The sequence below is a fragment of the Drosophila yakuba genome, chromosome 2R, assembly GCF_016746365.2.
Source record: "Drosophila yakuba strain Tai18E2 chromosome 2R, Prin_Dyak_Tai18E2_2.1, whole genome shotgun sequence".
Taxonomy (NCBI): Eukaryota; Metazoa; Arthropoda; class Insecta; order Diptera; family Drosophilidae; genus Drosophila; species Drosophila yakuba.
Window position 1 is genome coordinate 18291083 of NC_052528.2, and position 27727 is coordinate 18318809.

The 27727-nt window shown below is 42.2% G+C and overlaps 6 protein-coding genes across 8 annotated transcripts; 2 read left to right on the plus strand and 4 right to left on the minus strand.

The window, feature by feature from the left end:
* Positions 1 to 81: 81 nt before the first annotated feature.
* On the plus strand, positions 82 to 1401 carry LOC6531236 (complement component 1 Q subcomponent-binding protein, mitochondrial). The gene is made up of 3 exons (XM_002092012.4): positions 82 to 376; positions 496 to 840; positions 900 to 1401. Exons 1-3 carry the CDS (start codon positions 172 to 174, stop codon positions 1139 to 1141), a joined length of 792 nt encoding a protein of 263 aa, XP_002092048.1. The 5' UTR covers positions 82 to 171; the 3' UTR covers positions 1142 to 1401.
* Positions 1393 to 1736, minus strand: LOC120320965. The gene has a single exon (XM_039371971.1). It carries the CDS (start codon positions 1606 to 1608, stop codon positions 1483 to 1485), a length of 126 nt encoding a protein of 41 aa, XP_039227905.1. The 5' UTR covers positions 1609 to 1736; the 3' UTR covers positions 1393 to 1482.
* Positions 1737 to 1876: 140 nt separating this feature from the next.
* Positions 1877 to 2611, minus strand: LOC6531237 (TP53-regulated inhibitor of apoptosis 1). The gene is made up of 2 exons (XM_002092013.4): positions 2304 to 2611; positions 1877 to 2251 (listed from the first exon to the last, which is right to left on the minus strand). Exons 1-2 carry the CDS (start codon positions 2448 to 2450, stop codon positions 2132 to 2134), a joined length of 267 nt encoding a protein of 88 aa, XP_002092049.1. The 5' UTR covers positions 2451 to 2611; the 3' UTR covers positions 1877 to 2131.
* A 6-nt stretch (positions 2612 to 2617) lies between these two features.
* Positions 2618 to 3211, minus strand: LOC6531238 (TP53-regulated inhibitor of apoptosis 1). The gene is made up of 2 exons (XM_002092014.4): positions 2968 to 3211; positions 2618 to 2910 (listed from the first exon to the last, which is right to left on the minus strand). The coding sequence occupies exons 1-2, from the start codon at positions 3112 to 3114 to the stop codon at positions 2794 to 2796; spliced, it is 264 nt and encodes an 87-aa protein (XP_002092050.1). The 5' UTR covers positions 3115 to 3211; the 3' UTR covers positions 2618 to 2793.
* A 329-nt stretch (positions 3212 to 3540) lies between these two features.
* On the minus strand, positions 3541 to 6939 carry LOC6531239 (eukaryotic translation initiation factor 3 subunit C). 2 transcript variants are annotated; one of them, XM_002092015.3, is made up of 3 exons: positions 6816 to 6939; positions 6472 to 6599; positions 3541 to 6409 (listed from the first exon to the last, which is right to left on the minus strand). In XM_002092015.3, exons 2-3 carry the CDS (start codon positions 6562 to 6564, stop codon positions 3770 to 3772), a joined length of 2733 nt encoding a protein of 910 aa, XP_002092051.1. In that variant the 5' UTR covers positions 6565 to 6599; positions 6816 to 6939; the 3' UTR covers positions 3541 to 3769. The 2 variants fall into 2 exon arrangements, with proteins under 2 accessions (XP_002092051.1, XP_039227904.1); XM_039371970.1 differs by lacking the exon at positions 6816 to 6939 and adding an exon at positions 6765 to 6783.
* A 535-nt stretch (positions 6940 to 7474) lies between these two features.
* LOC6531240 (neuropeptide CCHamide-1 receptor) lies at positions 7475 to 26166 on the plus strand. Of its 2 annotated transcripts, XM_002092016.4 has the most exons (9): positions 7479 to 7877; positions 18421 to 18940; positions 21502 to 21728; positions 21818 to 21921; positions 21977 to 22186; positions 23132 to 23235; positions 23774 to 23911; positions 25048 to 25194; positions 25270 to 26166. In XM_002092016.4, the coding sequence occupies exons 2-9, from the start codon at positions 18570 to 18572 to the stop codon at positions 25484 to 25486; spliced, it is 1518 nt and encodes a 505-aa protein (XP_002092052.1). In that variant the 5' UTR covers positions 7479 to 7877; positions 18421 to 18569; the 3' UTR covers positions 25487 to 26166. The 2 variants fall into 2 exon arrangements, 1 of the variants encoding a protein (XP_002092052.1); XR_005560639.2 differs by lacking the exon at positions 25270 to 26166 and having other exon boundaries at positions 7475 to 7877; positions 23774 to 24036; positions 25048 to 25131.
* Positions 26167 to 27727: the final 1561 nt, after the last annotated feature.

Below are 27727 nucleotides of genomic sequence, written 5' to 3' on the forward strand. Positions count from 1 at the left end.
GCTTTTCGCGCTCAAAAATCATCGATAAGCAAAAGTTATCGCTGCAGATAAATTGGCCGCTTCATTTTCTTAACTTGATTCAACGGTCACACCAGGCACTACACTTTTGGCGTGTAGCACATTTCTCTGTTAAATTAAAGTAAAAAGACCGATTCGCAGTTATATAACAAGATGAACAGCCTGAGGACAGCTACCATGCGATTTGCCGCTCTGGCCAGCTCCAATGCAGGATCTCTGGGCAAGCGCGACTTCACCCGCAGCCTGTGGCACATGACCAAAAAGCCGGTGACAGCCGGAGGATCCGATCATGTAACCGTGTTGAATCTCCACAAGCCCAGCATTAATTGCACGTGCGGCTGCAACGTGCACACCAAATGTAAGTTAACTCAATGAAGTCTGGCACGGATGATCCATGCCGCCGGTTACATAACCTCAATTGCGGAGTGACGAAATGTAGACCAAAACACTGGAAATAAAACCCTTTGTTTATCCTAGGTGAGCGGGAACTGGTGGAGTTCCTCACCGAGGAGATCGTGGCCGAGCGCAAGGTGCAAAAGGGCAAAACGGTGCCCAGCACCCTGGACGGATTCGCCGTCAAACTGACCGGCGCGGATGTGGAGCTCACCAAGCAGACGGACAAGGAGAAGGTGGTGGTCAGCTTCAATGTGAACCACACGGTGGACAGCGAGGAGGAGCCGGAAATTAACCCAAATGCCGACAAGCCGGAGCTCGGCGAAATGAGGAGCAAGCCCCAGTTCGAAGTGGACATCATCAAGGGCAACTCTACGCTGTCCTTCACCTGCAGCTTCCTTCAAGGCGAAGCTCAAGAGGGCGAGTACAGTGAGTACTTTGAATGAAGTCCCTTTTGATTGAGTGATAACACTGGGCTTACCTTTCAGACGATGTCTTTTCCATTGATGAAATGGCCATCTTTGAGGGCGAGTGGAACGATAAGGTCTATGCCGTCGCTGGCGATGTGCTTGACGGTTACTTGTACGACTTGCTAATCAATTTGCTGGAGGAGAAGGGCATCAGCCAGGAGTTTGCTGAGAAACTGTCGGACCTAGCCACTGCCCATGAGCATACTTCCTACATTGGTCTGCTGGAAAAGCTCTCCAAATTCACTGCCGGTGGCAAGTGAATGTTCGTCCCACCTAATCTTAAAGCATAAAGTTGTGTAGGTTTTTAAGTTTCTATTGTCTGCTGTCGCAGTTTCATCACTGAAAACAGTTTTGATTAGATGTGTTTTTGGTTTGACTGTGACAGTAAAACTTAGTTTTTAAGCCAGTAAACATTTATACATGTTTCAGATAAAACTATAGAAACGGTTGCCAATAATTTACCCACTTCGGCATCAGCTTCGGTTTGGTTTTTTAACAAATACATCGTTAATTCCCTAGATCATGTTTATTACTTTTAAGATTTTTCTGTGATTGTATCGATTTTTCGTGGTTCTTCTCATTGGTGTAGTTTCCTGGTGATTTAGAACTGCCTTGAATATGGCCTGGGATCGTAGTCACTTGGTCGGTGTTCTCGCCACTCCTCGTGGTTCTTGCAGGCGGCACAGATGACGAGAGCGAGGAGCACAAGGATTGGCAGCAGTTGCATCTTGATTACTGAGAGGTTAACTGTGGATTGTGCTGCTGCAACTTTCGCTGCTCCTTTTTATAGGTGAGATTACCGCAGCTTATCAGTGATTTCCCATTTGGGGAAGTACTCCTATCTGTTTGCTTCGCCGATGGGATTTACATTTAACTTATGACTTATAGGTACTGTGTTTCAATACGCTGTATTATCAGTGTGGCGAAATGTTTGCACATTAGTAAGAGCTCCGACCCTCGCTTATTCTTTTACTTTTAAGAAACTCCAAGCCGGATTTTGTCTGCATATAACACTTTTTATAGTTCGCTATTTGAACTTAATTATAAAACATTCACTAGATAATTTACATAAGTATAGCTTTACGGATACGAGTCATGGAACCAAACCAAAGCTGCCTCGCTACGTGGTTAACCTAGGCCGTTCCTTCGCTCTGGTGCCGCCGCTGGTTACCGGTGAGGTCATTGTGTCCCGGCTTCTAGCCAACTGTGGACTCAAGGTCGTAGCCAGGATGCTGGAGCTGCGTTGTGGATCAACTCTTGGTCTTGGGCTGCGTCTTGCCGCCGGAATTGTTTGCGTTGTCGTACTCCGAGCCCGTGTTATACTCAGATCCGACCTCCCGCAGCTCAATTTTTTGCTCCCTCATGGCGCGCTAAAGATCAAAGGTTGGATTAACCAGCTGGATGATGAAACTTTAGTCTTACCTTGACGCACTCCTGATAAACACGGAAAATCGGCGCGCAGCCCGAGTCATCCGTCTGACCCTTTAGGAATCCTTCCGAAAACCAGCTGTTGAAACAGGCGTCGTACTGCTTCTTCAGCTCATTGCAATCCTCGCCAATGCTGTTCATTTGTGGAATGGAGTTCTTTGATTTTCAGTTATAATTTCGCTATTGAATAATACGCCGAAAAAATGTGAGAATGGTTTGTGCGAGGGTCATACTAAAGATAAGGTTTCAGAGATGTGGCATATAGCATATCGATAAAAGTTTCGTTGAAACTTAACATGCAATCGAAATTTGAATCTTCAATTCTTTAAGAACATCTAATTTATTTTAATAAAGGCACTCTGGTTAGAGCGAAAACAGTTGTCCATGCTCCGTAATGATTCTATCAACAGCCGAAGTACTACGAAATGGTGCAGCAAAAGAAAGCTGGCGAGGATTAGAATGTCTTTATAGAGCGCTTACGGGGTCAGCTCTTGCCAGCCTGCTGTTTTCCACCAGATCTATTGGCGTTATCGTCTTCAAGACCAGTTTCAAAGATCGGGTCTATCTCCCGCAAGTCGATCTTCTTCTCCTTAATAGCGCGCTGGGGATTACAGACTTGGTCAAACCATACACTTGGTTATGGAGCCAATTAGCTCACCTTGACGCATTCCTGATAAATCCGGAAAATCGGAGCACACGCTGAGTCATCCGTTTGACCTTTTAGGAACCGCTCTGAAAACCAGCTGTTGAAACAGGCGTCGTACTGCTGCTTCAGCTCGTTACAATCCTCACCAACGCTGCTCATTTGTATACCAGGTATGATGTTTTGATTTTAATTTATAATGACTATTACAAGAGTTCGAAAAAAATGTGTCAAAGGTACGTGGAACGGTACTACTGAAGAAAAGGTTTCAGAGATGTGAGTAAAAAACATATCGATATCAAACGTTTCGCAGAAACGAAGCTTGTAATCGAAATTCAAATCTTATTATTACCTATAAGATAAAAAGCTTATTAATCCGCCTGTAATGATCTGCAAAGCCGACTTAAATGGTACTCTTGTTAGTACATATCAATTTAATATAAAAAGATGTTTGTAGAGTTTTGGCAACACCCCCGTGATAAAAGTCACTGATTTTCTTTCTCTTGTTTTTAAGGTTTTTTCAGTTTTGGGTTCATACAAAATGTAGTTATTAGTATTATCATTTAACGTAATGAGCGCTAAAACAAATTGATGTGTGACTTGGCTACAACAATATGCAATGGATACAACGGATGATAAAAACAGACCTCCGACCCAGTCGGGAACCGAATCGGAGGCCTGACAGCATTTGACCCAACTTGTTGTCCATGGCCATTCCATTTTAATAGTCGAAGTGCTACAAATTTGATCTGTTTAAGTTTTGCTGATGTTTAAGCTAACGCTCGCTGGAGAGGATGGGCTTTGGATGCAGCAACGTCTACTCCTCGTCGATGGTTTGGACTTGTTGCTGTTGCTGCTGCTGCCTATCTTGGTTGTTCTTGTGGTGCCCGCGCTGGTTACGGTTGCGGTTGTTGCGATCCCGCCGCTGGCCAAGCCAATTGCCGCCCTGGTTGTTCTGGTTGCGGTTGTAGCCACGGTCTCCGCGATTGCCCATGTTGCCGCGCTGGAAGAAGTTGCCCTGCTTCATGTCGAACACCTTCTCGTTGACGTCCACCAGATTTGTGACCTTGTCCACGAACTGCATGGCCAGGGCCTGCAGACGCGATGGCTCCGAGCGGTGCATAACAACTGTTTCGGATGGGTCGTCCAGGCTGGCCATGAGTTCCTCGTTGATGATCATCTTACTGATGATGGAGTGCACTTTCGGCACGGGCAGCTCGTACATCTGCGCCAGCGAGGGAATGCTGATCGAGGTGTAGACGTTCGAGTAGGTGAACAGGTAGGTTCGCAGCGACTCCTCCTTGATGAACTTGGTCAGCATCTCGCGTACGCGATCAGACTCGTAGAAGAGGTCCCAAACCTTCGTGTTCATCTTCTTGTTAACGATAAAGTTGGCGCACGCCTGCCAGTTACCGCAACGCATCGCCTTGGCGGCAGCCACGACGTGCTCACGCATCGACTCTGGTGGTCCCACCAGAGACTGACGCTCTGAGGAGCGCAACTGCTGGTAGAACGTCTTACTGATCATGCGGCGGCGGGCGTCGAACTCGTGGGCGGCAATGTAAGGAATTTCGAGCAGCATAGCAGACACCAGGTAGACGCATTCGAGCAACTCAAGGTTGATGTGCATATGGAATGGCATCTGGCGTTGCTTCTCGATTTTCTCCTGCTCGGCAGATCGCTCGTGCTGGCGTTGAGGCAGCAATCCTTGGGCCAGCAGTTCCTTGGGTTTGCCGGTGACCATTAGGTCCACCAGACAGTGATGAGCATCCTTGACGTTCTCCTGGCGGAAGGCACACAGTCCCAGATTGGCCATCATGCGGTTATACAGGATGCGGGTAGCGGGATCTGCGGCGTCGATGTTGTCCTGCAGGTGAGACATCAGCACTAGATCACGGGCCTGGAACCAGTTGTCGTGCATGGCATGATGGTAGATGTGCGCTAAGATGGCCCTTGTACGGATACGATCCGTATCGTCCTTGGCGTAGATGAATTTGCACAGCTTATCCATTACGTCTACGGAGGTCGAGGTGGTGGCTGGCACTTCATTGCGCTTCTTCTTCAGCACCTCCGGATCAAACTTGTAGTAGAGATGTTCGATCTTGCGCAGGTAGATACGACAGCGCTCGTTGTTGGTGCCAGAACGCTCGAAATACTGCAGCACCAGTTCAATAGTCTTCACCACGTTCACCTCGTCCTTTAGTCGGGACACGTAGTCGTTCGAGTGTGGATCGCATTCCTTCAGCAGCTTGACAAACTCGTCATCCAGGCGCTCCACGGCAGCCAGTGGGCATCCCCTCACGTAAAACGGCGCCGTGACGTATTCCTCGTGCTCCTCGGCCACGCTCTCGCTCATAATGATGTCGGTGTTGGCCAGTAGAAGCTTCAACATGCTCTGCATCACCTCCAAAAGCAGAGCCCAGTGCTCTAGCTTCATGGGCTCGGAAATCTTCTGGTTGTAATCGTAGATAGCCGAGATGATGTTGAAGTGAATCTTCACGGAGACGGCGGTGCCCAGGTTGTGCTGATCGGAGATGTCCCTCAGCTCGAACAGAAGATCGATCTGCAGACGGCGATCGGTGCGCTTCTTGCCGCGAGCGGACATAATTTCCAACAGCTTGGCCAGCACCAGGGGAACATCGATCTCTGCGTCCTTTTCGAACATCTTGGGCTTCTCTACCACATGACCCTTGACCACGGTCTCCCACTCGCCATCCTCATCGTCTTCAGCGCGCTTGCGGATCTTGACCTTCTGCTCCTTACGCTTATCCTTCCTCTTGTCGTCGTCCTTTTCCTCCTTTTCGGTAGTACGCTTCAAGAAACGCTCGCGCATGTTCTGGTACTGGTTCTCATCGTCGGAGGACTCAGTCTCCGATTCAGAGTCCGAGTCCCAATCAATGGAGTCATCGGAATCGTCGTCATCGGCGGGCGCAGCCTTTGCAGGCGCGGACTTCACCGCTTTCGGAGCCGCTTCTGTGGGCTTCACTCCGGCGTCGCTGTCATCACCAGCATCGCCGCCATCGCTCTCCTGGGCTACCACCTCGTCCTCGGCCTCGCTCTCCTGGTCGGGTGCTTCACGGAAACGCGACAGGTCATCCTCGAAGTCCTTAATGTACTTGCGTACCTTCTGGCGCAGTGTGCCCAGCGACTTGGAGTTGTTCTTGGAAAGATTCTTCCGGCCCTCGCGATCCTCCCACACCTCGTTGATGAAGTCTTCCAACTCGGCCAGGCAGCGAATGTAGAATCGCGGCGTAATGCCGTTCTCCTCCTTTGAGATGACCGGCAATGCCTTTTGGTAGGCGCGCGTCAGATCCTCGAAGCTGCTCAGGGTATTGGGGATATCCTTGATTTTCTTGTGGTTGCGAATGGTTTTGATGATGCTGGTTAGGTTCTCGTAACGCTTCTCCTTCGTGGAGCGGACCACGCGCTTGACCTCTTCCTCATCGTCGCTGAATTGCTGTAAGACACGGAAAGAAACTGATTAGTAATGGATGAGACTCAAATCTGGGCGGTACTTACGAAGGCGCTGGCTTTGTTGAAGTTGGTCGCTTGGATCTCGTCCTCGCTGGACTCGGACTCCGAGTCGGACCCGTTGGCAAAGAAACGCGACATCTTCGTTGACTTTCTACGCGGTCGTTTGTCTGCGCCTGGAATCACAATTTATTAGTTTCTGGCCACATAAGTTTTTGCTTTTGTTGAGGTTATGTTTGAGCGGCCAACATGGCGTTTTGCGAAAATGCATGCCAAATGTTTCCGCTGGACTTATAGTTGCTTCATTCGAAGCCTTGCCAGAAATCGGTTCACTGTCTTGCCTTTTAAGTGTTTATCACCACCTGGCGCTTAATATTTCACAATAAACTTACTATTTTACAGCAAAACTAAACGATGTCGAATGCACAAGACATCAAAAAGAGAGACTAGAGATGGGCGATGGTTGCATGTGTTTGCGTTGGCGATATATATTGCTTAAAGCCACGGGGCGGGGCGTTTGATATATGTATATATACTAACTGTCAATTTATAAAATGATTTTGCTGCTATTATTTGAAAAGGAGAGTGTTTTAAACATATTTTAATTTTAACAAAATATTTGTGATGTTTTTGTTACCTTAGTCACCAAAGGCGATCCCATCTCCAATGGAGTCACGGTTTTGACTGAAAGAGAGTGCGCACTCATCGATAACGGACTGCCGGCACTTTTCGTGATATATCGATAGCAAGTTACCGGTCGGGAGGTAAATTTAAAAGAAAACCAGCAACTTACACAGCAAAGATAAATATATATATATATATAATAGATATAAATATTTATTTCAAATACTGTAAAAAATATAACCTGTGATCAATGCTTACATATGAGTTATTTTGGTGTGCTGCAACATTTCCAAGAGTCGGCAACATGTTGCTGCGCTTGCGTGCAAAAGAGCCGGCATTTCTTAGCCAAACAGAGTGGGGTTCCCATTTTGGCGCCCCAACCAATCTCCGGATCAATTGGTCCGGCCAACATGCAGCCAGGCAGCCAAGGAAAGGCCAATGCGAAACCAAGCCAAACGTTTTCGCGCGCGCCAACAAGTCGCATGCGTTCTTTGCTCCGCGCCGACGGACAGTTCAAGTTCAAAAACTCAATTTTTCGGATGTACTCGGCGATTTGGCAGCGTTGATGCCAATATCCGGCGATAGCGTCTCAAGTGCTTTGGGGCCTGCTAAAAAAGAATTCAATAATAAATTCATTCATTTGAATTCTTCCCGTGTGTGTTGTGTTGTGTCTTGGCGGTGTAAACAAAATTTGGCCCAAGTGCGCGTTGTATGCGTGGCATGTGCTCTGCCCATCCACATCCTGTTTAAGTGGCATCCTAAATGAGACGACCGGAATCGCTTGAGAACACGAAAAACACAGAAAACACGGAAAACACTTTAACGCAAATGTAAGCATAAGCATAATAAATAATAACTGCAGATTGATGGAAATGTGTGTACGTACTACGACGTATCTGCGCTCTCGGAAATGGCAAATTAAAAATTGATCGGTTAATCTCGCGTAATCGCCCTTTTCCTGGCTTTTCGACAGCTGACATTCGAGTGTTGCATATGTCGGCTTTATTAACCGGAGGAATTGATGAGAGCTCCATAAATTCTTCCTGTCCGCCTATCGACATTTGAATCCGTAAAGGGGCCGTGAAATACAACGGGTTTCCGGTCCTTGACTCCACCGAAACTGCAGTTTGCAATCGTAAATTGTGAGTGGGTGCTGGTGCTGGTGCAAAAGCTTATATGCATTTACGTCCAAATCGGCAAAAACGGGCCCCTTTTCCTGGGCTTCTGTTTCTGTTTCCGTTACGCTTTTGTGCTGTTTATTTTGCTTCCGTTTTCCGTTGGATTGTTACGGCTTGTGCGGCCCCATAAATCCTGAATCTGAATATGGGTTGGATATTTTCGAAACCCGATGCTTGAAACGCACCATAGAAATTTCCATTTTAATGCAATTTCTGGTCTTGCAGCATGATAGATTTCCTGCTGATTGAATTCAATGAATAATTCCTAATAACTACACCATCGTTCCTGCCTCTATTTTAATTCGGTTTTTATTGACAAAAGCGTTGCACTTCTTGCCATTCAGTGTGTGGTCATCCATCACACAGAAAGAATATATTTTTTGTTAGCTAAATATCTTCTTAAGAAATGCATTTTTATTTAAAAATTTGAAAATATATGTCTTCCATTGGATATTTTAATGGTACTCAAAATAAATTGTCATTTTGTTTGTACTACAATTCGAATAAATGATTTTTTGAATAATGGTATTTTATTGCCATAGTTTCTTGCCATGCACTATAAACTCTGAATGTTTTTCATTTCAATTTGGGGTGAGCAGACATAAAGGTTACACTCGTAATCAGAATCTTGAGCTCATGTTTTATTCGGGGATTTGGGTAACACCCTTTTCATGCTGCACACTTTGCGCCAAGGCGGAAACTCCCAAGCTAATGAAAAACCAGTGCAAAAACCCCAAAACAAAATAAAGCCAGGGACAGGAACTGGAAAATGCACAAAAACTGTGAAAATTGGCAGAGAAGCAATGGGGTATAGAAATGCTGCAGGAATCCCAAAGTGCATCGGATGCGGTTACCATTTATTAGCCGTTGGCAGCTGGATGAGCTGAATGAGCTAACTGCGCGGCTTAAAGGTGCCATTAGCATAGCCTCACGATCGGGAAAACTTCTGGGGCAAAGCAAATTGGCAGCTTTTGGGAAATGTAGTTTTCCTGCGCACCTAATCGGTGAAATTGTCTATATTTTGGCGCTATATACTATATATACATAGTATATACATTTAAATGGGGCGTGCTCCTGGACACGATCCGTCCATCTATTCAGTCCATTGAGTAAGTTTGTTTACAATTTACCGACGCGACAGCATTAAACAAAAACTATGTAAACAAATGCACGAATATTGTACAGAAACATATGGATGAGATTTCGTGAATGTTATTTCGCTGAATGGATTGATTTAAGGTGCCTACGAATTAAACAATTTCAGCACCTTGCCAAATTTTCGTTGGCAGATCTTACAAAAGCAAAACAAAAGGAACAAAAATAAATAGCGAAAAGCCGCGTGAAAGCAAATACATTTTACATTCTCGATTTATTGACTGCTTATCTGCGAAAAGTTCAATTAAAGGCCAAGTTTATACATTATTCAGAGGCGCCAAAAAGGCAGAAATACTCGTGTACAAATGAAAGAGGGAAATTGCTTAGATAAGGATTCTCTTCCACTCCCCAGAAGTCCACCCTATAAACTCGTTTATTGCATGATATTTATGTATTTGGGTTACCTTTGATTTATGCTGGCAACCATTTGATATGCATCTTTCGCATTTGTTCGTCGCTATTGTTCCTCCCGCAAAACGGCAGAAAACCGAGAAAACCGCACCCATAACGAAGTTCCACCCATTTATAGTCCTCAAACTCTGGGTTCGTCTGGGATCTGCTAGGACAAACTAATTTCGCCCGGCTAATACATACGAATGACAGTCGTTTAATTTCTATGAGTCATAAATTTTTATAATGCGCATACGCCATGTGTGCGCGTCACAGTCGGAAGTGAACGTAAGGCGGCAAACAATTGCAACTAATTAGGTGGAAATGAAGCCGAATCCACGGGCACACGCTGTTTGCTGTTAATCAAGGGCAGGAACAGCGAAAGGAGGAACTCTCGGCGAACTTAAATTGAAATGTAAGATACATACGGAGTTTTCCTTGCACCTTTGTTTTAGTTGGAAAAGTTCATTCGTTCGTTCGTTTGGGCAAACACAACACGTCGTCAGTTCAAGTGTCTGCATCTGAGCGGTCCAAACTGTCATTTCTGCCCGGAATCTCAATCCTCGAGCCGGAGTCTCGTTGAAGTTTTTGTTTACTTTGGGGGCGGGTCAGAGATCAGCCCAATACAAAAGCCAATCACCACAAAACAGCCGAGTAATGATGCGGAACTTTTCAAGTGCCTTTGTCTCTCACTTCTGGCCTTTCCCTTCCTTTCCTTTCACTTTCACTTTCACTCCTGCTTTTTTGCGATGCTTTTGTGCAAAGGACTCTGGACATTGACAGTCCTGTTGACGTCCAGATTCAAATCTCTACCAGGAAAAGTTATTAGGAGAGGCAAATGGCGAGGATGTCTGTGCATCTGCAAATGGCAAATGATATAATTACCCAAAGGAGGTCTTTGTAAAAGAGGAATAACTTTTGCTAGATGGAAAATACTGATGAATCGAATTTTAAGGATATTTATACTTACAGCTATCTGTGGCACACCTGTGCATACAAAACGCCCACAATTATGTTCGTAATACCTCCTATTTGTTTGTTTGCCATTTTTGCATAAGCTTATAACCAAATGGATTGCAAGTGCATCCCCTTGCCAATCCGAAAAGTGCCTCTCCATTTAGCCAAGTTGGTAGTAGTTGAGGGCCAGAGGGGTACGGACCGATATGCAATTAGCATTATTAGGTTGTGCGTAACACGAAACCGCAATTCCCGCATTGCACAAAGGTTGAATTTAAAATGGCGTTTTCCTATTTCCGACTTTTTGCCCTTTTTAGCTCATGGAATTCTATGAGTGCATAAGTGGGCAAGTGCATGCATATTTGCACTGCTGCATCATCTCATTAATTAAGTAACCGAAGGGCGAAACAGACGGTATTAATATTTTACTTACATTTTCTATCGCCTGGAGTTGCTCCTGGGAGTAGAATTTTTGATAGCGCGCACGTTTGGAATTAATTAATTTTGCTTCGCATTCAATTTGAAAAGTGTGCGATGACTTAACTGGTAGCATTTTGCCCAAATTAATTTATTGCTTTGTATTCTTAGAAAGTTGAATTTTCAATTAGAGGGCTTTGAAATCTGGAGATTATGGTTTGACACAAAAGACGGAATTAAGCCTTTTGAAACAAAGTTTGGGGCTCAGTATGATAACTGAGATTTACATACTTGAAGAATGCTTAACATCAACGTTTAATGAGCAATACAAATATATTTTAAATGTATTTCAATAAATATATATATGTATTTAATGAAAGTAATCAGTCTTCTGCGCTGATTACATTGTTTGGCTCAAATCACTTTACTAGAAATCAGCAAAGCTGAAAGAAAATCGCAGGAAAATGATTAAAATTGCATAAGTAAAACTGAATCTGCCGCATTTTTCACCAGCGAAGACGTGGTTCCATTCGCCATTTATTTTCCACATTTAATGAGCTCGCCGGCGGGAAGTTAGCACCTCATGTAAGCTGTCATGTAATTTAATATGAGGCGCCTACATCGCTCCTGTCGCCGACGACACCGACACCGATACCAGGACGAAGGACCAAGGACCCTGGTACCAGTATCCCAGTTCCCAGTTCCCAGCACCCAGTATCCCAGGATCCCAGCTACCAGCGCCCAGTGGCAGGAAAATGGGCAACACCCAACCAATTAACTGTGGGCCATTGTGCACAAAATGGCCCGTGACGGGGCGAAATGCCGAAAGTCGGGTGGAAAAGCGGGAAAAGTGGGGAAAAGCGGGAAAAGTGGGAAAACCGGAGGTGTGGGCGGGGGAGACAAATTACAAAATGAAAATGATATATGTGCTGATGCCGGGGGGCACGATGGATTGAGGCATAAGTGCGGCGTGTCCGTCAGTCAGTCAAATTTATGTGTCGAGGGGTGTTGACACCCTCCCCTCCTCACCCCACCCCTCCCCTCCCCTCCATAAACCCAGCAGCTGTTGCTGAATAATGAAGCTGCTCTACGCCCATCAAAGAAATGTCAACAAACTACAAAAAAAAGCCTGGGAAAAACACGAGAAAATTAAGCACTTGGAAAGGGGGTGGTGGGAGCAATGTTCAATTGTATGCAAAGTGGTTGGCAGTTAGGCGAAAAAATAGAATAAAATTTAAATTAATGATAGGCAGAGATGTAAGCAAAAAAATAAATTGTCAGCGCGTGAAAGATTGAACGCAAATCGCGTAAAGGCGCCTAAAAGAAGGCTACGAAATAGGGACATTGTGGATATGATACTAATGATGAAGGAACAAAAATGCTTTGATCTGTTGGCAGTTTTTATTTTTAAGCATCAGGGGTTTGCTCAGCCAGAAAAAGTACTTTAAACAATATGTTACATTTCTGTATAGGTAAATATTTAGGTGGAAAAATAGTATAATTTTTGCAGGGTATTTTGCTGTCTTCTACTCAAAGCATTTGTCGTTCCGTTTTCCATTTTAAATTGTCACCCACAGCTACGAAAAGCTCTGACCAGTCGACTTTATGTGTGCGACATCCATTACTCAAGTATATAAATCAAGTGTCGGACACTCCATTTATACGTGCAAAGGACTCTTTATTTGCCAAAAAAAAAACAAGAGAAAGGAAAAAACAAGAGAATGCGAAAAATTGGCTCTTTTTAGCGGGCAATTAGTCCTTTCAAATTGCAGAGCCGAAAAGTTTGCTAGAAAATCCAGTGGAAAGTGATTCAGACTAGTGGGAAATGTCAAATAAAATGAAATGCCAAAACGAGTCTGACAAGCAAAATAATTTAATTAAAAAATTCATCAAATCTGGTGAATGGAAGTCATACTTTTTGAACCAAAATCAAAAATAAAATTGATTGATTGATCAATTTTGTTGACTGTTGCACATGTAAAATTCATAGGTGTATATATATACATTTTAAGGTACAATATTTTGTGCAATTCAAATTGAGCTCAGTGTTGTGCTTTACATCTAAATGGAAAATTCAATGGAAATTGTCTGTTGTCGACAAAGTTTTAGTCGAACATACATAGTAATGCACTCTGATTGCGCCAACGAAAAATCTAATTGCGATGTTGGGAACTCAACTGCTTATTACGAATGTGAGGGTATACTTTGTTGGTAATTTAAAGTTTTTTTGCCGCACTGATTGGGGAACATAGCGCACCCACTTTTTCGACCCCGTTTTTATTACATTCTTTTCAGCAAAAATTCTAACTTTGTTCTCCTGGTTTTTCTATCGCGAATTTCCCTATGACAATCGATTTTCGTGGTGGACGGGGGAAAATTGTTTCTAGACCGCGGGCAATAGAAATTTCATAAAAATAATGGTTACGCGCGATTACATAAATAATTTATCTAGATAATGACAACGGAAATCCTCCCATCGTTTATGCCTTTATTTTAAACCCACTTCTTTTCCACAGCAGCGTTAAGTGCGAATTGGTAAAACAATTTTCAGAAAGGCAAGAAAAATAATATATTAAAATGGCTGCTGTGTGGAAGTACAACGCTTTAGTTGAGTAGCTCGACTATCAGGTACCCACTAGTCAGCTAAAGGATGTGCCAGGCGATCAGATCTACTTGACAAGTGATTCTAATCAGGAGTATTTATGCATACTTCTCTTACATTTCTTACATGTGTACACTGCAACGAATCTAATATACCCTTTGACTTTACGAGTAAAGGGTACAAGAACAAGGACTGTGTTCTGTAATGGCTTATGGGACGCCTATATTTGATTTTTTATCGCCACTTCTTAGTGGATGGTTAATGCTCGAACATGCGGGTATTTGGGTACACTTATATATCCATAATCCGACTGAAATTATAGTGTGTGCAAAGCCATTAAACTTGGCATTCGAAAAAGAGCCGCAGGCTTTAATGCTGCAATATCGCAGCATTTTAAAAATAAAACAGCGATAGGTTGAATATCAAAATTCAACAAATTTACTGAGCTATTCATAAGCTTTTACCCGGAATAAATGATTGAACACCGTATTTTCCTTTCATTACATTTGCATAAATAAATAAATATCAGGCAACCGAGTATTCAATTACATGCGGCAAAACAAATGGCCAATCGCAAATCTTTTGGTAAAGCCTGTCTCCCTTTTTTTTTTTTTTACGCATTTTTCATATGAAAAGCGCAAAACAATTTCACCAGCACAACTGAAAAATGGAAAAGAGCTCATCTTTCTTTATTTTCGTGGCACAGTACGAGTGTCCAAAACACCCGTCTTATTTATACACAACATTCGTGTGCGGCGTTGCGAATTCCAGTGCGCCCTTTGTACCCAAAAACAATCCCGACTTAACTGCATTTATTATGGGACGCACTAAGTCCCAAAAACCAGGAGATAAGATTCAGCTACTAGCTACCGTCGCCCGTTTTTGTTCTAGGTTCGATTCCCAAATGGTTGGCAACGTGGGCCGACTGACTGTTTGCGATGTGATAACATGTTTCCAGTGGCACCTATGTTGCTGGTGGCCCCCACTACCTCCGGATCTCGGGATCTTGGCAGCCGAGGCATTTAAGTGGCGTGTGTCCATAGCTGAACTACTGATAAATTGCATTGATTTATCAAACGCACTCGTGAGCATGTAGCCATAAATGTAACAAGCAGCTATTGGAGGATGGATATGGGTAGCGACTAACGGGTACCCCGGAAAGAGGCTCAAACTTTAAGGTGGAAAGAGAACGATTTATCGTAACAGAGATAACTAACATCCTAAAAACCAATTAGTATGGAACAAAAAGTATGAAAGGACACTGGACTTGCTCCAGGATATCAAGCCGTACATCAATACCAAGTTCAGTCAAATTCGCACTGTAAAAGTTGATGTCGTTTCGTATTTATGATGGGCTATTTATTTTCGCACTGTCTTCTTAGTTGGCACTACACTTTGTCAAACCAAATTATCAGTTTACCCAATCGAGGGTCACCCGTTCGCCGGGAGTCCATAAGTAGTTGACATCCAGATGGTCGCCAGATAAGCGGACTTCTGCCGGCCACTGAATGCCATAAATCACGGCACTTCGCTGTGAAGTTGGGCTTTTTGTTTTTGCTGCGGTCGGGGGCACGAATGGATGGATGTAAGCCAGTTATTGATATAGGCTAACAGGTTTATTTGCCGTTCTAATGGCAGCGGGTTCAAAATTGGAATATATCCATTATCGTTGGAGCTGTGAGTATTTATGGCGGCGAATGAAGTGCGATGCGTGGCACTTTAAAGGGCATAATTTATCACTTGGCCTAGTAGTCAGTGTCAAAATTCAATTAGCTAAGTGTTGTGCAAATAAACCTGACCGCAACCCACCATTCACCACCCACTTGTGTTAACATTCAGTTAACAAATTAATTACGCTGGGCGATAAACAAAGAGGACAAACAATGTTGACATTTCAACAGGCTCATTGGGCACCCAGTTTGAGTTTGGACATAATTCAGCGATTTGCAGCTTCTGCTAGAAATTTCTTAATTAGTGTGCCTTTGTTCTCTAACTTTATTTACATATTTGGGTATTTGCAAATTTCACCAGCTCAGTTTTTTGACCAGTAACGAGAAGTAGAAGCCATTCAAGGGAATCAACAATAGAAAATTTAATTCAACTCAAGTTACTCGGATGGGCACAAACTTCTCGAAAGTCTAACGAGCTGACGAACTGGTAAATATGAAATGGCCATTGAAAACGAGACGAAAAGTTTTGGAAAATCAAAAGAAAAGGCGAAAGGTGTTCCCTAAATTTGAATTCCTTTCATTTGCTAAATGATGAACGAGCAAGGGCTTTTCGCGAATGTAATTATATTATATGTATGTATATGTAATTATATTATATTATAGAAATATAATTGTTTATGATCTTCTTTGCTTTTTGAAAATTTCGTCCTTCTGGAAATCCAAAATTGATTTTCAACAGTAAGTATAAGTGCTATCGAAAAAAACGGATTTTTTTTTATGAAAGAAATCGGAAAAAAAATTTTTGTAATAAAACGGATATTTTCAATCGGCGTTTTCGCCATATTTTAGCCAAAAATGACGTCACAGCTAAAATAAAGACTGTTTTGTGCTGCTAATAAACATAACTAACTATGTCTATCCCCACTTTTTTGATTTTCGAAAAAAAAAAATTGACAAATTTTTGCATTTTCGATAATTTTATTTTATCAAAATTTGCGAAAAATGTCCAAAAATTAGCATTTCGATATATGTACATAGATCGATAGGGAATTTTGTTACGAATTCAACGAGGTATGGCATTCCAGTTTTGGACAATTATTTTCACTGCTATCAAAAAAAAGGTATTATTTTTTATCAAAAAATCGAAAAAAAATTTTTGTTTGTAAAAATCTGATATTTTCAATGGGCATTTTCGCCATAACTTAGCCAAAAATGATTTTGTGCTGCAAATAAACATAGCTAACTATGTCAATCCCTACTTTTTCGGTTTTCAAAAAAAAAATTTGTCAAATTTGACTCACATATGCCATAAACTATATATTTCTGGTTTAATTGTTTGACTAGTTTTAATTTGCCGTTCATTAGTTTCTTTTTTTATTACCCCGTGTAATTAGCTTGCTCGCAATTGGATCACAAACTCATTAAAAACCAATTGTTTTTATGAAGTAGCAGCAAGAGCTGCCATTGATGGGAAATTATTTTCCAGAAACTAAAAAAAAAAAAACAATACCTTTTAAACTCGAACTAATTGTGGAAAACTCGGTAACTTACTCTTCTTGTTTACCTGAGTTGGCCAAGAAAACTTTAATGGAATAAGCGGAACTTTGGCAGTTACGTTTTTTTTCAAATGATTGCCGCACAATTTGGTTTAATTAGTCTTAGCTTGAGTTCAATTTACTGCTGCTGCTGGCTATTAAATTAAAGCAACCGCACTTTTAGATTTTCAAACTGAGTTGAAAGAAGCCAACACTTTGCAACTTTGCAACTTTGTGGCATCAAAATAACGCCTCACTCGGTTTATGCAAATGGTATTTATGCATTCATACGGATTTGGTTTTAAAGGCATCTGTTTTTACAGTTTGTGCATCAAGTTTTCTATGGCATCCGCCTGATGGCCTCATGCAGCTGAAAGGAAAGTTAAAGATTCCTGCGGATGTTTACCTGGCTGTTCACCTGGCTGCGATGGAAGACCATTCATAATTTTTTATGTCATCGGAATGACAGCCAGGGCGAAAGAGGAAACCCGAATGCACAGATTTCAATTACGCAGGGTTTTCCGGCTCTCAAGATTTTCCTGCCCCTAACCAAGTCATTGAAGTTTCCTCGGGCGTCGGTTACATTTTATGAGTCACTGTAACTCGATGTGTGGTTGTGTGTTGCTGTGTGTGGGTGTGTGGGTGTGTGTGTGGCTGTTTGTGTGTGGTTAATGGCTGGAAATGTAATGACAGGATATGCATTCCTTGAAGTGTCGAACGGGGGCAGGACATCCAAGACAACAGCCCCATCAAGTTGATAAGAAATTCCACGCCGATGCCATAAATCTGTTACATAAAGCCCCTTGCTCATGGCCCGTTTTTCACTTGCTTCACTTGCCTTTAATGGAAACTTAGCACGTGTTTTGGGTTGAACTTTCGGAAAAGGGAATACCAAATTACCCAGCTAAAGGGAAGCATTTAATTAACGAAAGAGGGTGGAGATGCTAAAATCCTTTCCCATGAAAATGTGCAAATGCAATTATGCAGTTTGGAGAAGAAATGCACTTCAATCGTAAATGAAAATGGAATAAAGCACACAACACCAGAGCAGATAAGATAAAAAGTGCATTGTAATTCAAAGTAATTGAAATTTAAATTTTATTTGTAAAAATCAGAAACAATTGTCATTTTATTGGTCCAAAGAAACTGTAGTTCAATTTAAGCCTTTCAATTTAGCCTTTCGATTTCGGTATTCAACACACAGGTTTGCCTTAGAACAATAGAAAATTGTTTGCCATAGATGCAAAACCAATAAATTGATCCCACAGCAAATATATGAAAAGTAAACAAATGCGAATGGATTCAAGCGTTTAATAGCATTGAAAATATGCACAACATTTTTGGACTATTGGGCAGCAAGAATTTAATACCGAATAATTGCATTTCATCTACAAAGCCATTAAAGCAAAACCGAATGCAAATTTAATCAATTTCATGTAACAAATTGTATTGTTTCTCTCTACTTTCAGTTGGACCTGAATTCGATGCAAAAATGCAGCAGGCAACGAGCCATGAAAAAATCAAATTAATCATGTTGGCTTAAACAATTTCCGTTTTGCTGGGCAAGGAAACGCATTAAACGAGGGAAAATCGAGCGGACTCAGTAGATTTTACCCAGATGATAGCCAGCTTGGTGAGCATGGATACGGACTTGGCCATGGCCAGCGGCCTGGACATTTCGGGGGAATCCCCAACGGCACTGCCCCCCCTGCCGAATGTCACCCAGACCCTGTGGGATCTGGCCATGGGGGCCACCCAATTCACCCAGTTCACCCAGTCCACCGAGTGGCCCCTGCTGGACCCCGGCTCCTCCGAGAACTTCAGCGAACTGTTGACCACCGAGACACCCTACGTGCCCTACGGCCGGCGACCGGAAACCTACATCGTGCCCATCCTCTTTGCCCTGATCTTCGTGGTCGGCGTCCTGGGCAATGGCACTTTGATTGTGGTCTTCCTCAGTGTGCGACAGATGCGGAATGTTCCAAACACGTGAGTGCCGCAGGGAAAAGTTTCCATAACATTCGAAAGAGCTAGGTTCAGGTTGGGTAGATACCGCCAATAGTGGACTGAAAATTGAATCAAATATTTTTATAAACTGCTTAGACTAAATATATACAACAATTTTTAGGTTGTCATGCAGTTTTAGATGAAACATCTTAGCCAGGAAGATGCAACTACTTCTAACATGAATAGCCACTTGTGTATCCCTACAGGATATGAACTAGTCGAAACACCAGCTCGACTGCTGGCTTGGAAAATGTCTTTTTGATTTACGGGCAATTTAAATTGAATTTAATTATATGCCACACGCCCGGCAGCGAAGAGTCTGCGCCAAATTATGCATGCAAAAGGCAAATGTCACGAGTTGGCCAAGAACAGTGCCTGAAAATAGTCCTGGCCCAGACAGACGCGTCGGTTAATTAAGTGGCAGGCGGGCAGGCGAACAGGGAGGCTGTCGTGTGGCGATGATAATGCTAATGTCGTTGCCGCCTCCGCATGGAAATCACTTAAAATTTTCCTTTCACATGTGTCCCAAATCTAACATACATACATATATGCACATATCCAGATCGATTGGCAGCTGTTGATGTTTTCACAGACGACGAACAGGAAAATGGCATAACTAATTAGTCATGTCGGGGTTGATTTTCCTACATAGACAATTAGTATACGAGTATGTTGTACTCCAAAGCTGCGTGTTGTGCCATAAATCAAGTTATCCTAGCAGGCTTACGAACGAGATAAATATGATTTTCAGGCAGACAAGAAGAAAAACCCTATGTGACTTACATAAACGAGATGTTGCCTACTTTACTTGGGAAGCCAAAGTAATTCCTTAAGGGCGAACGAAAATGAATTGTACGAGCACTTTGAGACCAAAGGAAGCCACTTGCTGTATTCAGGCACTTATTGTGACTGCCTTGTTTTCTGCTTTCAGAAATGTTCATACATTTTTGGAAATTTCAAAGCATACTTCAGTGAATCGCTTCAGGTTAAGTTTACATTAAAACGCTTAAAGCGATCCTTGTTCCGAATTTACATTGATAAATAAATTTCATTCGCAGCTAATTAAGTTATGAAACTAAGTTGCTAGCAAATACCTATGACCTAAGGTGGTTTGTTAATTTTCCCGATAATTTTCCCAAGTTTTAAAGCAAACAACTCGAACCGCACGGTTTCCAGTGGCAACTTCTTGGCATTGCGAAGTAGTTTATTAGCGACACGAGTTCATCATTAAAGGCTGCGACCTTGTGGCAAAAGGCAGGGCAAATGCCAATTAAAATATTCCACTTTGTTGGCCGAAGCGGTCATTGCGGCCGGAAAAGCTGCGCCACTTGCACTTTAAAGCCGGATTGTTGTGCCACATGGTAGCGACCACTTACCACTTAAGTTCGCTAGAGGAGGATGTTGAAACATTGCTCGATGGATAAATGTGTGGGATAAATGTGTGAGTTTGCAGGCAACTCGATTTTGCATTAAGCTTAACTCACATAAAAGTCGCAGACGAAAGCAAATGTCAACTGATCAAATTACGCTGAAATTGCATTTCGCTGCCCTGGTGGTAAATTGGTGAAAGCCAAGTTTGGTGCTTTTAAAGCCAAGTGCCTGCCCAGGCAGGATATCAAAGGACCCTTATCGGCTTTGCTGGGGGCCACAAAAACGTAATTTGGTGTTGCATTTCCGTGGCGTCGGCCAGAGAACGTGGCAAACAAAGTGCCACATGCAGCTTATTTATGGAAAGCGGAGAGGTTGGATAAAGTCGGAATTACTGCATGAGATCACGGACCGAATTGGAAGTGCCACTGAGCACCAGTTGTTCGCTGGCCTCAAGTGTGCGGTGGCAGATGCCAAGACCCAGTTAAAATAAATAGTTAAATTCGCCTTCTTTTGTCTGCTCGACGACGGATAATTTACATTCCACTTAATATGGCTTATGCTAGATAAATCAATTTTAATGGTCATTGTATTACCCCCAAAGTCAGCAACTCTGTACAGTTTCCTAAAAAGTTTGGCACACATAAATCAACGTAGTGCCACATTTTTATCACACTCAAATGTGACAAGGGCACGTGCTGTGCCAAAAGATGAGCTAACTCCGCTGCAAAGTCAGCCTGTTTGTCTCAAAAAGTTAGGCATAAATCCACAAGCAGTCGATACTGGGGTGATTCGCGGACGATGAACAGATTGCGGACGGGAAATGAACGGTGGATGAACAGTTAATGAACGCTTTATGAACAGAAAATGAACGGTAGATGAACAATTAATGAACGCTATATGAACAGAAGATGAACAGAAAATGAACGGAAGATAAACAGCCAATAAACGCTATAGGAACGTACTATAAATAGAAAATGAACGGTAGATGAACATCTAATGAACGGTAGATGAACATCTAATGAACGCTAAATGAGTAGACGATGAACAGAACGATAGATGAACACGATTGTTTTTGATGAGGGCAATGCTATAGGTCTGCGTAAAACTCTTAGTTTGTATTCTTAAGTAACATATCTTAACTTCTAATTCTACTTAAAAATGGTTTCTTTCAGCTACATTTTATCACTGGCCCTGGCCGATCTGCTGGTTATTATAACCACAGTGCCCCTCGCGTCCACAGTCTACACAGTGGAGTATTGGCCATATGGCAGCTTCCTGTGCAGCCTGTCGGAGTTCATGAAGGATGTGTCCATCGGGGTGTCGGTGTTCACGCTGACTGCGTTATCCGGCGATCGGTACTTTGCCATCGTGGATCCTTTGAGGAAGTTCCACGCTCATGGTGAGTGTTAATTCGCGATTGATGGTTCCTTGTGTGGCAGAGAGTATCCTTCTTTTTACCTCCCCTCTCATTTGCATTGAATTTTTCAGGAGGTGGTCGTCGGGCCACCAGAATGACCTTGGCCACCGCGGTTTCCATTTGGCTGCTGGCCATTCTCTGCGGTTTGCCAGCTCTACTCGGAAGTAACCTGAAGGTAGCTCACCCCTCTGGTCACGAAATACGTTTTTATGTTTCTGTCTTCCCTGCAGCACCTCGGCATAAACGAAAAGTCCATAGTCATCTGCTATCCGTATCCGGAGGAGTGGGGCATCAACTACGCCAAGTCCATGGTCCTGTTGCACTTTCTGGTCTACTACGCCATTCCACTGGTCATCATCGCCGTCTTCTACGTGCTCATCGCCCTCCATTTGATGTATTCGGCCAGTGTTCCTGGCGAAATTCAGGGAGCTGTGCGTCAGGTGAGTCGAAATTCAATTTATGTATGTTTACCAACCGTATTGATAAGTACCACCAATTGAAATCAATCATTTAGTTTATACTGAACCAGTGGCGAAAAAAGGTAGAGTGAATTATACAGTTCTCGCCAAACTGCATTCGCAAAAAATGTGTGCAAAAACTTTTTCCATTCAGTTGGGTAGCATAAAATATTCATACTAACTGGACTGGCGCTCTGAAATTCAAAGGAATAAATTGACGAACTTTTTAGTGGCTACCGAGCACGTGATCCTTTCAATGACTTCTTTATTTATTCGTGTGTATTTTAATAATTTTCATTTTCTTAAAGCTTGTTCTCCTTTTTCGTTAAAAAAGCTTGAGTATTTTCCCTTTTCACAATTGACTTTGTGCTTCTAGTATTTAGTTTTACAGCACTCATGAAGCATGCCATTCAAAAGGAAAAGTCAATTGCATGGTGTCTGAACTGAAATGTTTAAACACCCGAAAATGCTTACAAAAAGTATTTTATGCGAACTTTTAATTTCTTTCAGGTTGCTTGAACTTTTTCGTCTTTTGTTTGTAGATAAACTTTGCTTAAGCTTCCTTGTCAATGATTTTGTGCTTTAATTCAAAAAGTTATACATTTTTTTAGAAGAAAACAATCTTTTAAATTCTAAAACTGTGTACAAAATTGTGCTTAAATTTTATATTCGTTACTCGTTGATTGGGGGGTATATTAGACTTTCAGATCAGAATGTAACATGTAACCTTTTCTGTTGTATTTTGTGCAGTGAACAACTTGTGTTGCTCACTGTTTTCGACAATCAAAAAGTTTGTTTACAATATTCAAGAGCTGTTTGTTGCCACAACTCTTTGAAGCCGATTATATTATATTTGTAAAAACCGCGGCTCTTCCTTACCGCATTACCGATTAACCCATGTTGATGTTTGTGTTTCATTTTTTCCAGGTTCGAGCCCGTCGCAAAGTGGCTGTTACTGTGCTGGCCTTCGTTGTCATCTTTGGAATTTGCTTTCTGCCCTACCACGTCTTCTTCCTCTGGTTCTACTTCTGGTGAGTGTGAGTGCTCTGGGTCCACTGATTTGGATCCACCTCCCTGGAGGGGTGCTAAACTGGGTATGAATGGATGGAAAGTCAATTTGTCAAGCGGATAAAAGGGAACCTGCCAGCAGCCAAGGATATGGCGCACATACAGCATATAGCTATATATGCTATGTGTTCACAAAGGGTCCTGCATATCCTGCGTATGAGTAATGTTGTTGCCATTTGTCCGACACTTGTTCGCCTGGGATGCCGGACAATCAATTTCCCCTCGATATCTCCATTATGGGTGCTTTGCTCGCTCTGAATCCCGATGTTTGTTTGTGTTTCTTTTTGCGAGGGGTACTCGGAAGTTCATAGGGTATATGAAATGCATCGAACCGAGTATTAAATAATTATATCCCCTTAAATTTCTCATCATGCATCATTTATATCTATTAAGTAATACATGCCTATCTATGTGTTGCTTCCCCTACTTTTTACCAAATTCCATTTATATCATTCAAATACTTTTACTGGGTATCTGATAGCCGTTCTCTGACTCTTGCAGGCCCACCGCCCAGGATGATTACAATGCCTTCTGGCATGTGCTGCGCATCGTCGCCTACTGCATGTCCTTTGCCAACAGCTGTGCGAATCCTGTGGCCCTGTACTTCGTGAGCGGCGCCTTTCGCAAGCATTTCAATAGGTATTTGTTCGTTTACATCAATCCACCAGCCGAATAAGAGCGCTACAGCATGACCAATCGGTACTCGCTAGTCGGCAGTCGACTGTCGCTAGCAAATCAATAAACAAACTGTAGCCCCCGTAACTGTAAGCGTAAGCCAACTCAACTTGTATCACTACTTCCATACAAAACTCTTAACTTTCAAATAACAAAAGAGCAAAGAAAATTCGAAAAACATTTGAGCAAACATGCGTGACTTGAAAGTTTGCTACAATTTCAACCACAACTTTAAGCACTAAGCATTTTGTAGTTTTCTGGTCATCCTTTAGGAGTTAAATTCATTTAATTTTCTCTATTCAAAAGTTATTGCAGTTTTCCGTAATTTTGTACAATTATGTTATTTTTTATTATTTATGACTCAATTTGAGAGCTCTGCTGATGACATGATAGAACAAGGCGAAATAATTGATGGATAACAAAATAAAAAGCATATAAATGTTATGAGTTTTGGCAAACCATATGCTGTAAACACCCACTTCATTTTTATTTCATAAATTTTCTAATATTTTCCTCAACTTGCGTTGAAGTATATGTATGTTCATTCAATGACCAATTGCCACACTTCCCCTTCTATATCAATTTATGCTCTCAAATTGCAATCTGAAATTGTTAGATGCTTTCTCGTTTGCTCACAAAGTGCATGCACTGGAAACAAAATGATGAAGTTAACTAGAAATTTGTTTACTATTTTTGATGAAATACTACAAATTTCCCCGCAGTTTAATTTATTAATTTTAATTTGGATATTCGTTAATCCTGTTACAAGCTTAAAATATATTTTTTGTCAAGTGTAAAATTGTTTCAAAACAGTTATTTGGAAGTTTCTTACACGATTCAGATTTATTTAAAATATGTAAAATTTTCACAGTTACGTTGTTGTTCTTATATCAACTCAAGATCGAAGAAAAACAGAATATTTTGCAAAGCTCTTGCCACATAAATTTGATTTCGACAAGACTCCATGCCAATTTTGCTCTGTGTAAACACACAAGACCACCCCACACACAGCGTCCCATGTGAGGGAATTTAATGTAATATTTTTGCTTGACCCGCGAATCCGGAATCATTGTTCCGACAACTGCACTCTTCTCCGCCAGATATCTCTTCTGCCGCGGAGCAAGTGGACGGCGCAAGAAGCGCGGCCAGCACGACACCTTCTGCATGCACCGGGACACCTCGCTGACCAGCACGGCCTCCAAGCGCTTCCAGTCGCGCCACTCCTGCTACCAGAGCACCATCCGCAGGTGAGTCCACCTATCTGCCCTATCTGTTTCGGACTGTTCCATGAACACATCATTTGCGTACAACACAATGGACAGCTGTCGCCTGCAGGAGACCACGATTACCACCCTGCCCAATGGAGGCAATCAGAACGGAGCCCCCATTTCAGCCGTGGAATTGGCCATGCCCGTGCTCCAAGCACCAGGTCACAATGAAGCAGCCGCACCGCCGTCCTACGGATTTCTGCCGCTTAACGAGATTGGCCAGCAGACCAGGTCGAGTCCAGCCAAGTACCAGGAATCGCTGATGAACTGAATCCGAGCGATTCAGTTTACAGGAGTTTACGGAGTTTACAGGAATTCGGGCAGCCGTTTGCCAATGTATCCTAGGCACTCTATCGAAATCAAAAGTAAACGTAATTAAAAGCTAAAGATTTCCAACCTGCAAATTCATATGATTTGAAATTCATTTGCATCTACTCTAGGCACACCACTTACATCAGTTTTGAGTTTAAGTTTAATCTTTAATTTTGATAAATGTAAATGGGATAAATGGCTTAGATAAACTGAAAAACTTACTTGGCTTTGCAGCTTAGTATTTCTGAAGCATATTATTAATTAAATTACACTTCTTTTTGTGACACTACACTAAACATAAATTCAAATGTAAAAAAGCAAAAACCAGTTGAACATGGCGTTAGTTAAACTTTGGCAAGGAATCAAAGTAAGAAAAATGTTACTTAGTGTAAATATACAAATACCAAAGAATTTTGATGTCTTTTTTCCGTGTCAAAACTATGAAAATTAATCCCATAGGTAAACTAAAGTATTGCAGCCGTGGCGCGGCTTTAAGCTAAACATATTTTACGTATAAATTATATTAGTTGGTTAAGAAGACTAAAACTTGTTGTGTGCTCTCAAATAGACCAAAAGAAACTTTGTAAATACATTTTTATGTGCCAGCATATAGTTGAAAATAAATGTAAATTGTGCGTTTAAAACTTTGTCTCCATTTGTCTGCTGGTCGCGAAAAACTCAACAAAAATCCTAAATATTCATGGAAATTAAATTACAGAGGAAACTTTAAGGAGCACTAAAGGAAAACTTTGCCCACCACAACAACAGCAAGAAAATAGGCCGGTCGCGACCTGGGAAAAGGAAAAAGCCAAAGGGATTGCGATGGGGAAAACTCTCTGCGGTTTTAGGCCATTTTTGGGAAGATTAATTGGTTTGGCTGCAGGCACAAAGAGGTGAAATCGGAGTCACAACTTAATCTCATTCACTTCAAACAAATCGCTTACATCTTTTTTTTTATGGTCGTGTGCTTTTGTAAAGTCATGGAACAGTCGTTCGATTTGCCTGCAGTATTAAAAGGCTATTGGACTTTTCACTGCGGAAACCCTTTGAAATATTTCAGGCTTCTAGATTGATTCAAAATCGAGATACAATGCGTGACATGTGACATGTTGCTTTGGGACCTTTTTTTGTGGAACTGATTGATTTATTTCTAGCTTTTTGTTGCTTGCAACATAAAGGTTTCATAAGCAAAACAAGTAGTTTCCTATAAGTATCTTGTGTGATCGCTTAAAGATCGACTAATGATGACTAATGGCAGCGAATAATTGGCAAACTCAGAAGATATTCGTTAAGCCTCTTTAGCTTAGCACTTAATGAAAATATTTGTAAATGTCAAAATAACTTTCAACTCGTATTGCTTGTGCTTGCAACATTGAGGCAACCCGTTTATCAGCGTTTGTAATCATAAACATACATATAATCGAAAATTGTGTCTGGCGATGATTACTGTTAGGTTTAAACGAAACTTAAGCGAACTTTGTGGTTCTGGCCACAAAAGGCGACATTAACTTTTCATCTCGTTTCCAGAATCAATTTCCGGCCATTTCGAAGATGATTTTGTGGGCGTAAGTGTCATTGAAATGTGCCATCACGTCAATCAGCTTAAATCGGACGCACATTTGGGCCATTATTTACTGAAATGCTTTTGCTTTTGCTTTTCTGCTGTTCTGCCTTTTTGCCTATTGGGATTTGCCACAGTTTCGACAGATACAGAAATTAAATTAACTCATGAAAATGTCGAGCGCGTCGGCCGTGCGTTGATCTGCTGCCAGCTACGTGCCATGGATTTTCCCATCTCGCATCCTGCGACTCCTTTTGCATGTCCTGGCGACAGGCTTGCTTATCTCGGGCCTGGCAACCCGCGATTTGTCAGCTGTATTCCTTTTTCGCCACACTCCTGCACTCCGCTATTTACTTGGCCATCTCTTCGCTACTCATTTTTAATAAACCAGCTTCGGGTGCTCGCTCATTGCGGCATTTCAGCGACCACGTCAAGTTGTCATCCAGCCAAGTCGAGTGCTTATCCCGGCTTTATTAACTGTCCAAAGTGTTGGTCCTCCTCCTCCAACTTTTCCTCCTCCTCATCCTCATCCTTTGCGGTGAGTCCTTTTCTGGGCATCTTGACTGCGTCATGATTGTCTGTGTATTTTAGTCTTCTTTTCAGGTTTCGGATATCAAGCTATTTTTGCTCATTTTTCGG

What these genes read in the sequence shown, in the direction of transcription:
- LOC6531239 (XM_002092015.3), bottom strand. Translation starts at nt 6,564, where the DNA reads ATGTCGCGTTTCTTTGCCAACGGGTCCGACTCGGAGTCCGAGTCCAGC. An exon ending in TCAACAAAGCCAGCGCCTTC is followed by an intron (nt 6,410 to 6,471) that starts GTAAGTACCGCC and finishes CGTGTCTTACAG; the next exon opens with CAATTCAGCGACGATGAGGA.
- LOC6531236 (XM_002092012.4), top strand. Translation starts at nt 172, where the DNA reads ATGAACAGCCTGAGGACAGCTACCATGCGATTTGCCGCTCTGGCCAGC. An exon ending in CTGCAACGTGCACACCAAAT is followed by an intron (nt 377 to 495) that starts GTAAGTTAACTC and finishes TGTTTATCCTAG; the next exon opens with GTGAGCGGGAACTGGTGGAG. An exon ending in AGCTCAAGAGGGCGAGTACA is followed by an intron (nt 841 to 899) that starts GTGAGTACTTTG and finishes CTTACCTTTCAG; the next exon opens with ACGATGTCTTTTCCATTGAT.
- LOC6531238 (XM_002092014.4), bottom strand. Translation starts at nt 3,114, where the DNA reads ATGAGCAGCGTTGGTGAGGATTGTAACGAGCTGAAGCAGCAGTACGAC. An exon ending in TTTATCAGGAATGCGTCAAG is followed by an intron (nt 2,911 to 2,967) that starts GTGAGCTAATTG and finishes TGTAATCCCCAG; the next exon opens with CGCGCTATTAAGGAGAAGAA.
- LOC120320965 (XM_039371971.1), bottom strand. Translation starts at nt 1,608, where the DNA reads ATGCAACTGCTGCCAATCCTTGTGCTCCTCGCTCTCGTCATCTGTGCC.
- LOC6531237 (XM_002092013.4), bottom strand. Translation starts at nt 2,450, where the DNA reads ATGAACAGCATTGGCGAGGATTGCAATGAGCTGAAGAAGCAGTACGAC. An exon ending in TTTATCAGGAGTGCGTCAAG is followed by an intron (nt 2,252 to 2,303) that starts GTAAGACTAAAG and finishes TTTGATCTTTAG; the next exon opens with CGCGCCATGAGGGAGCAAAA.
- LOC6531240 (XM_002092016.4), top strand. Translation starts at nt 18,570, where the DNA reads ATGATAGCCAGCTTGGTGAGCATGGATACGGACTTGGCCATGGCCAGC. An exon ending in GAGGAAGTTCCACGCTCATG is followed by an intron (nt 21,729 to 21,817) that starts GTGAGTGTTAAT and finishes TGAATTTTTCAG; the next exon opens with GAGGTGGTCGTCGGGCCACC. An exon ending in TTCAGGGAGCTGTGCGTCAG is followed by an intron (nt 22,187 to 23,131) that starts GTGAGTCGAAAT and finishes CATTTTTTCCAG; the next exon opens with GTTCGAGCCCGTCGCAAAGT.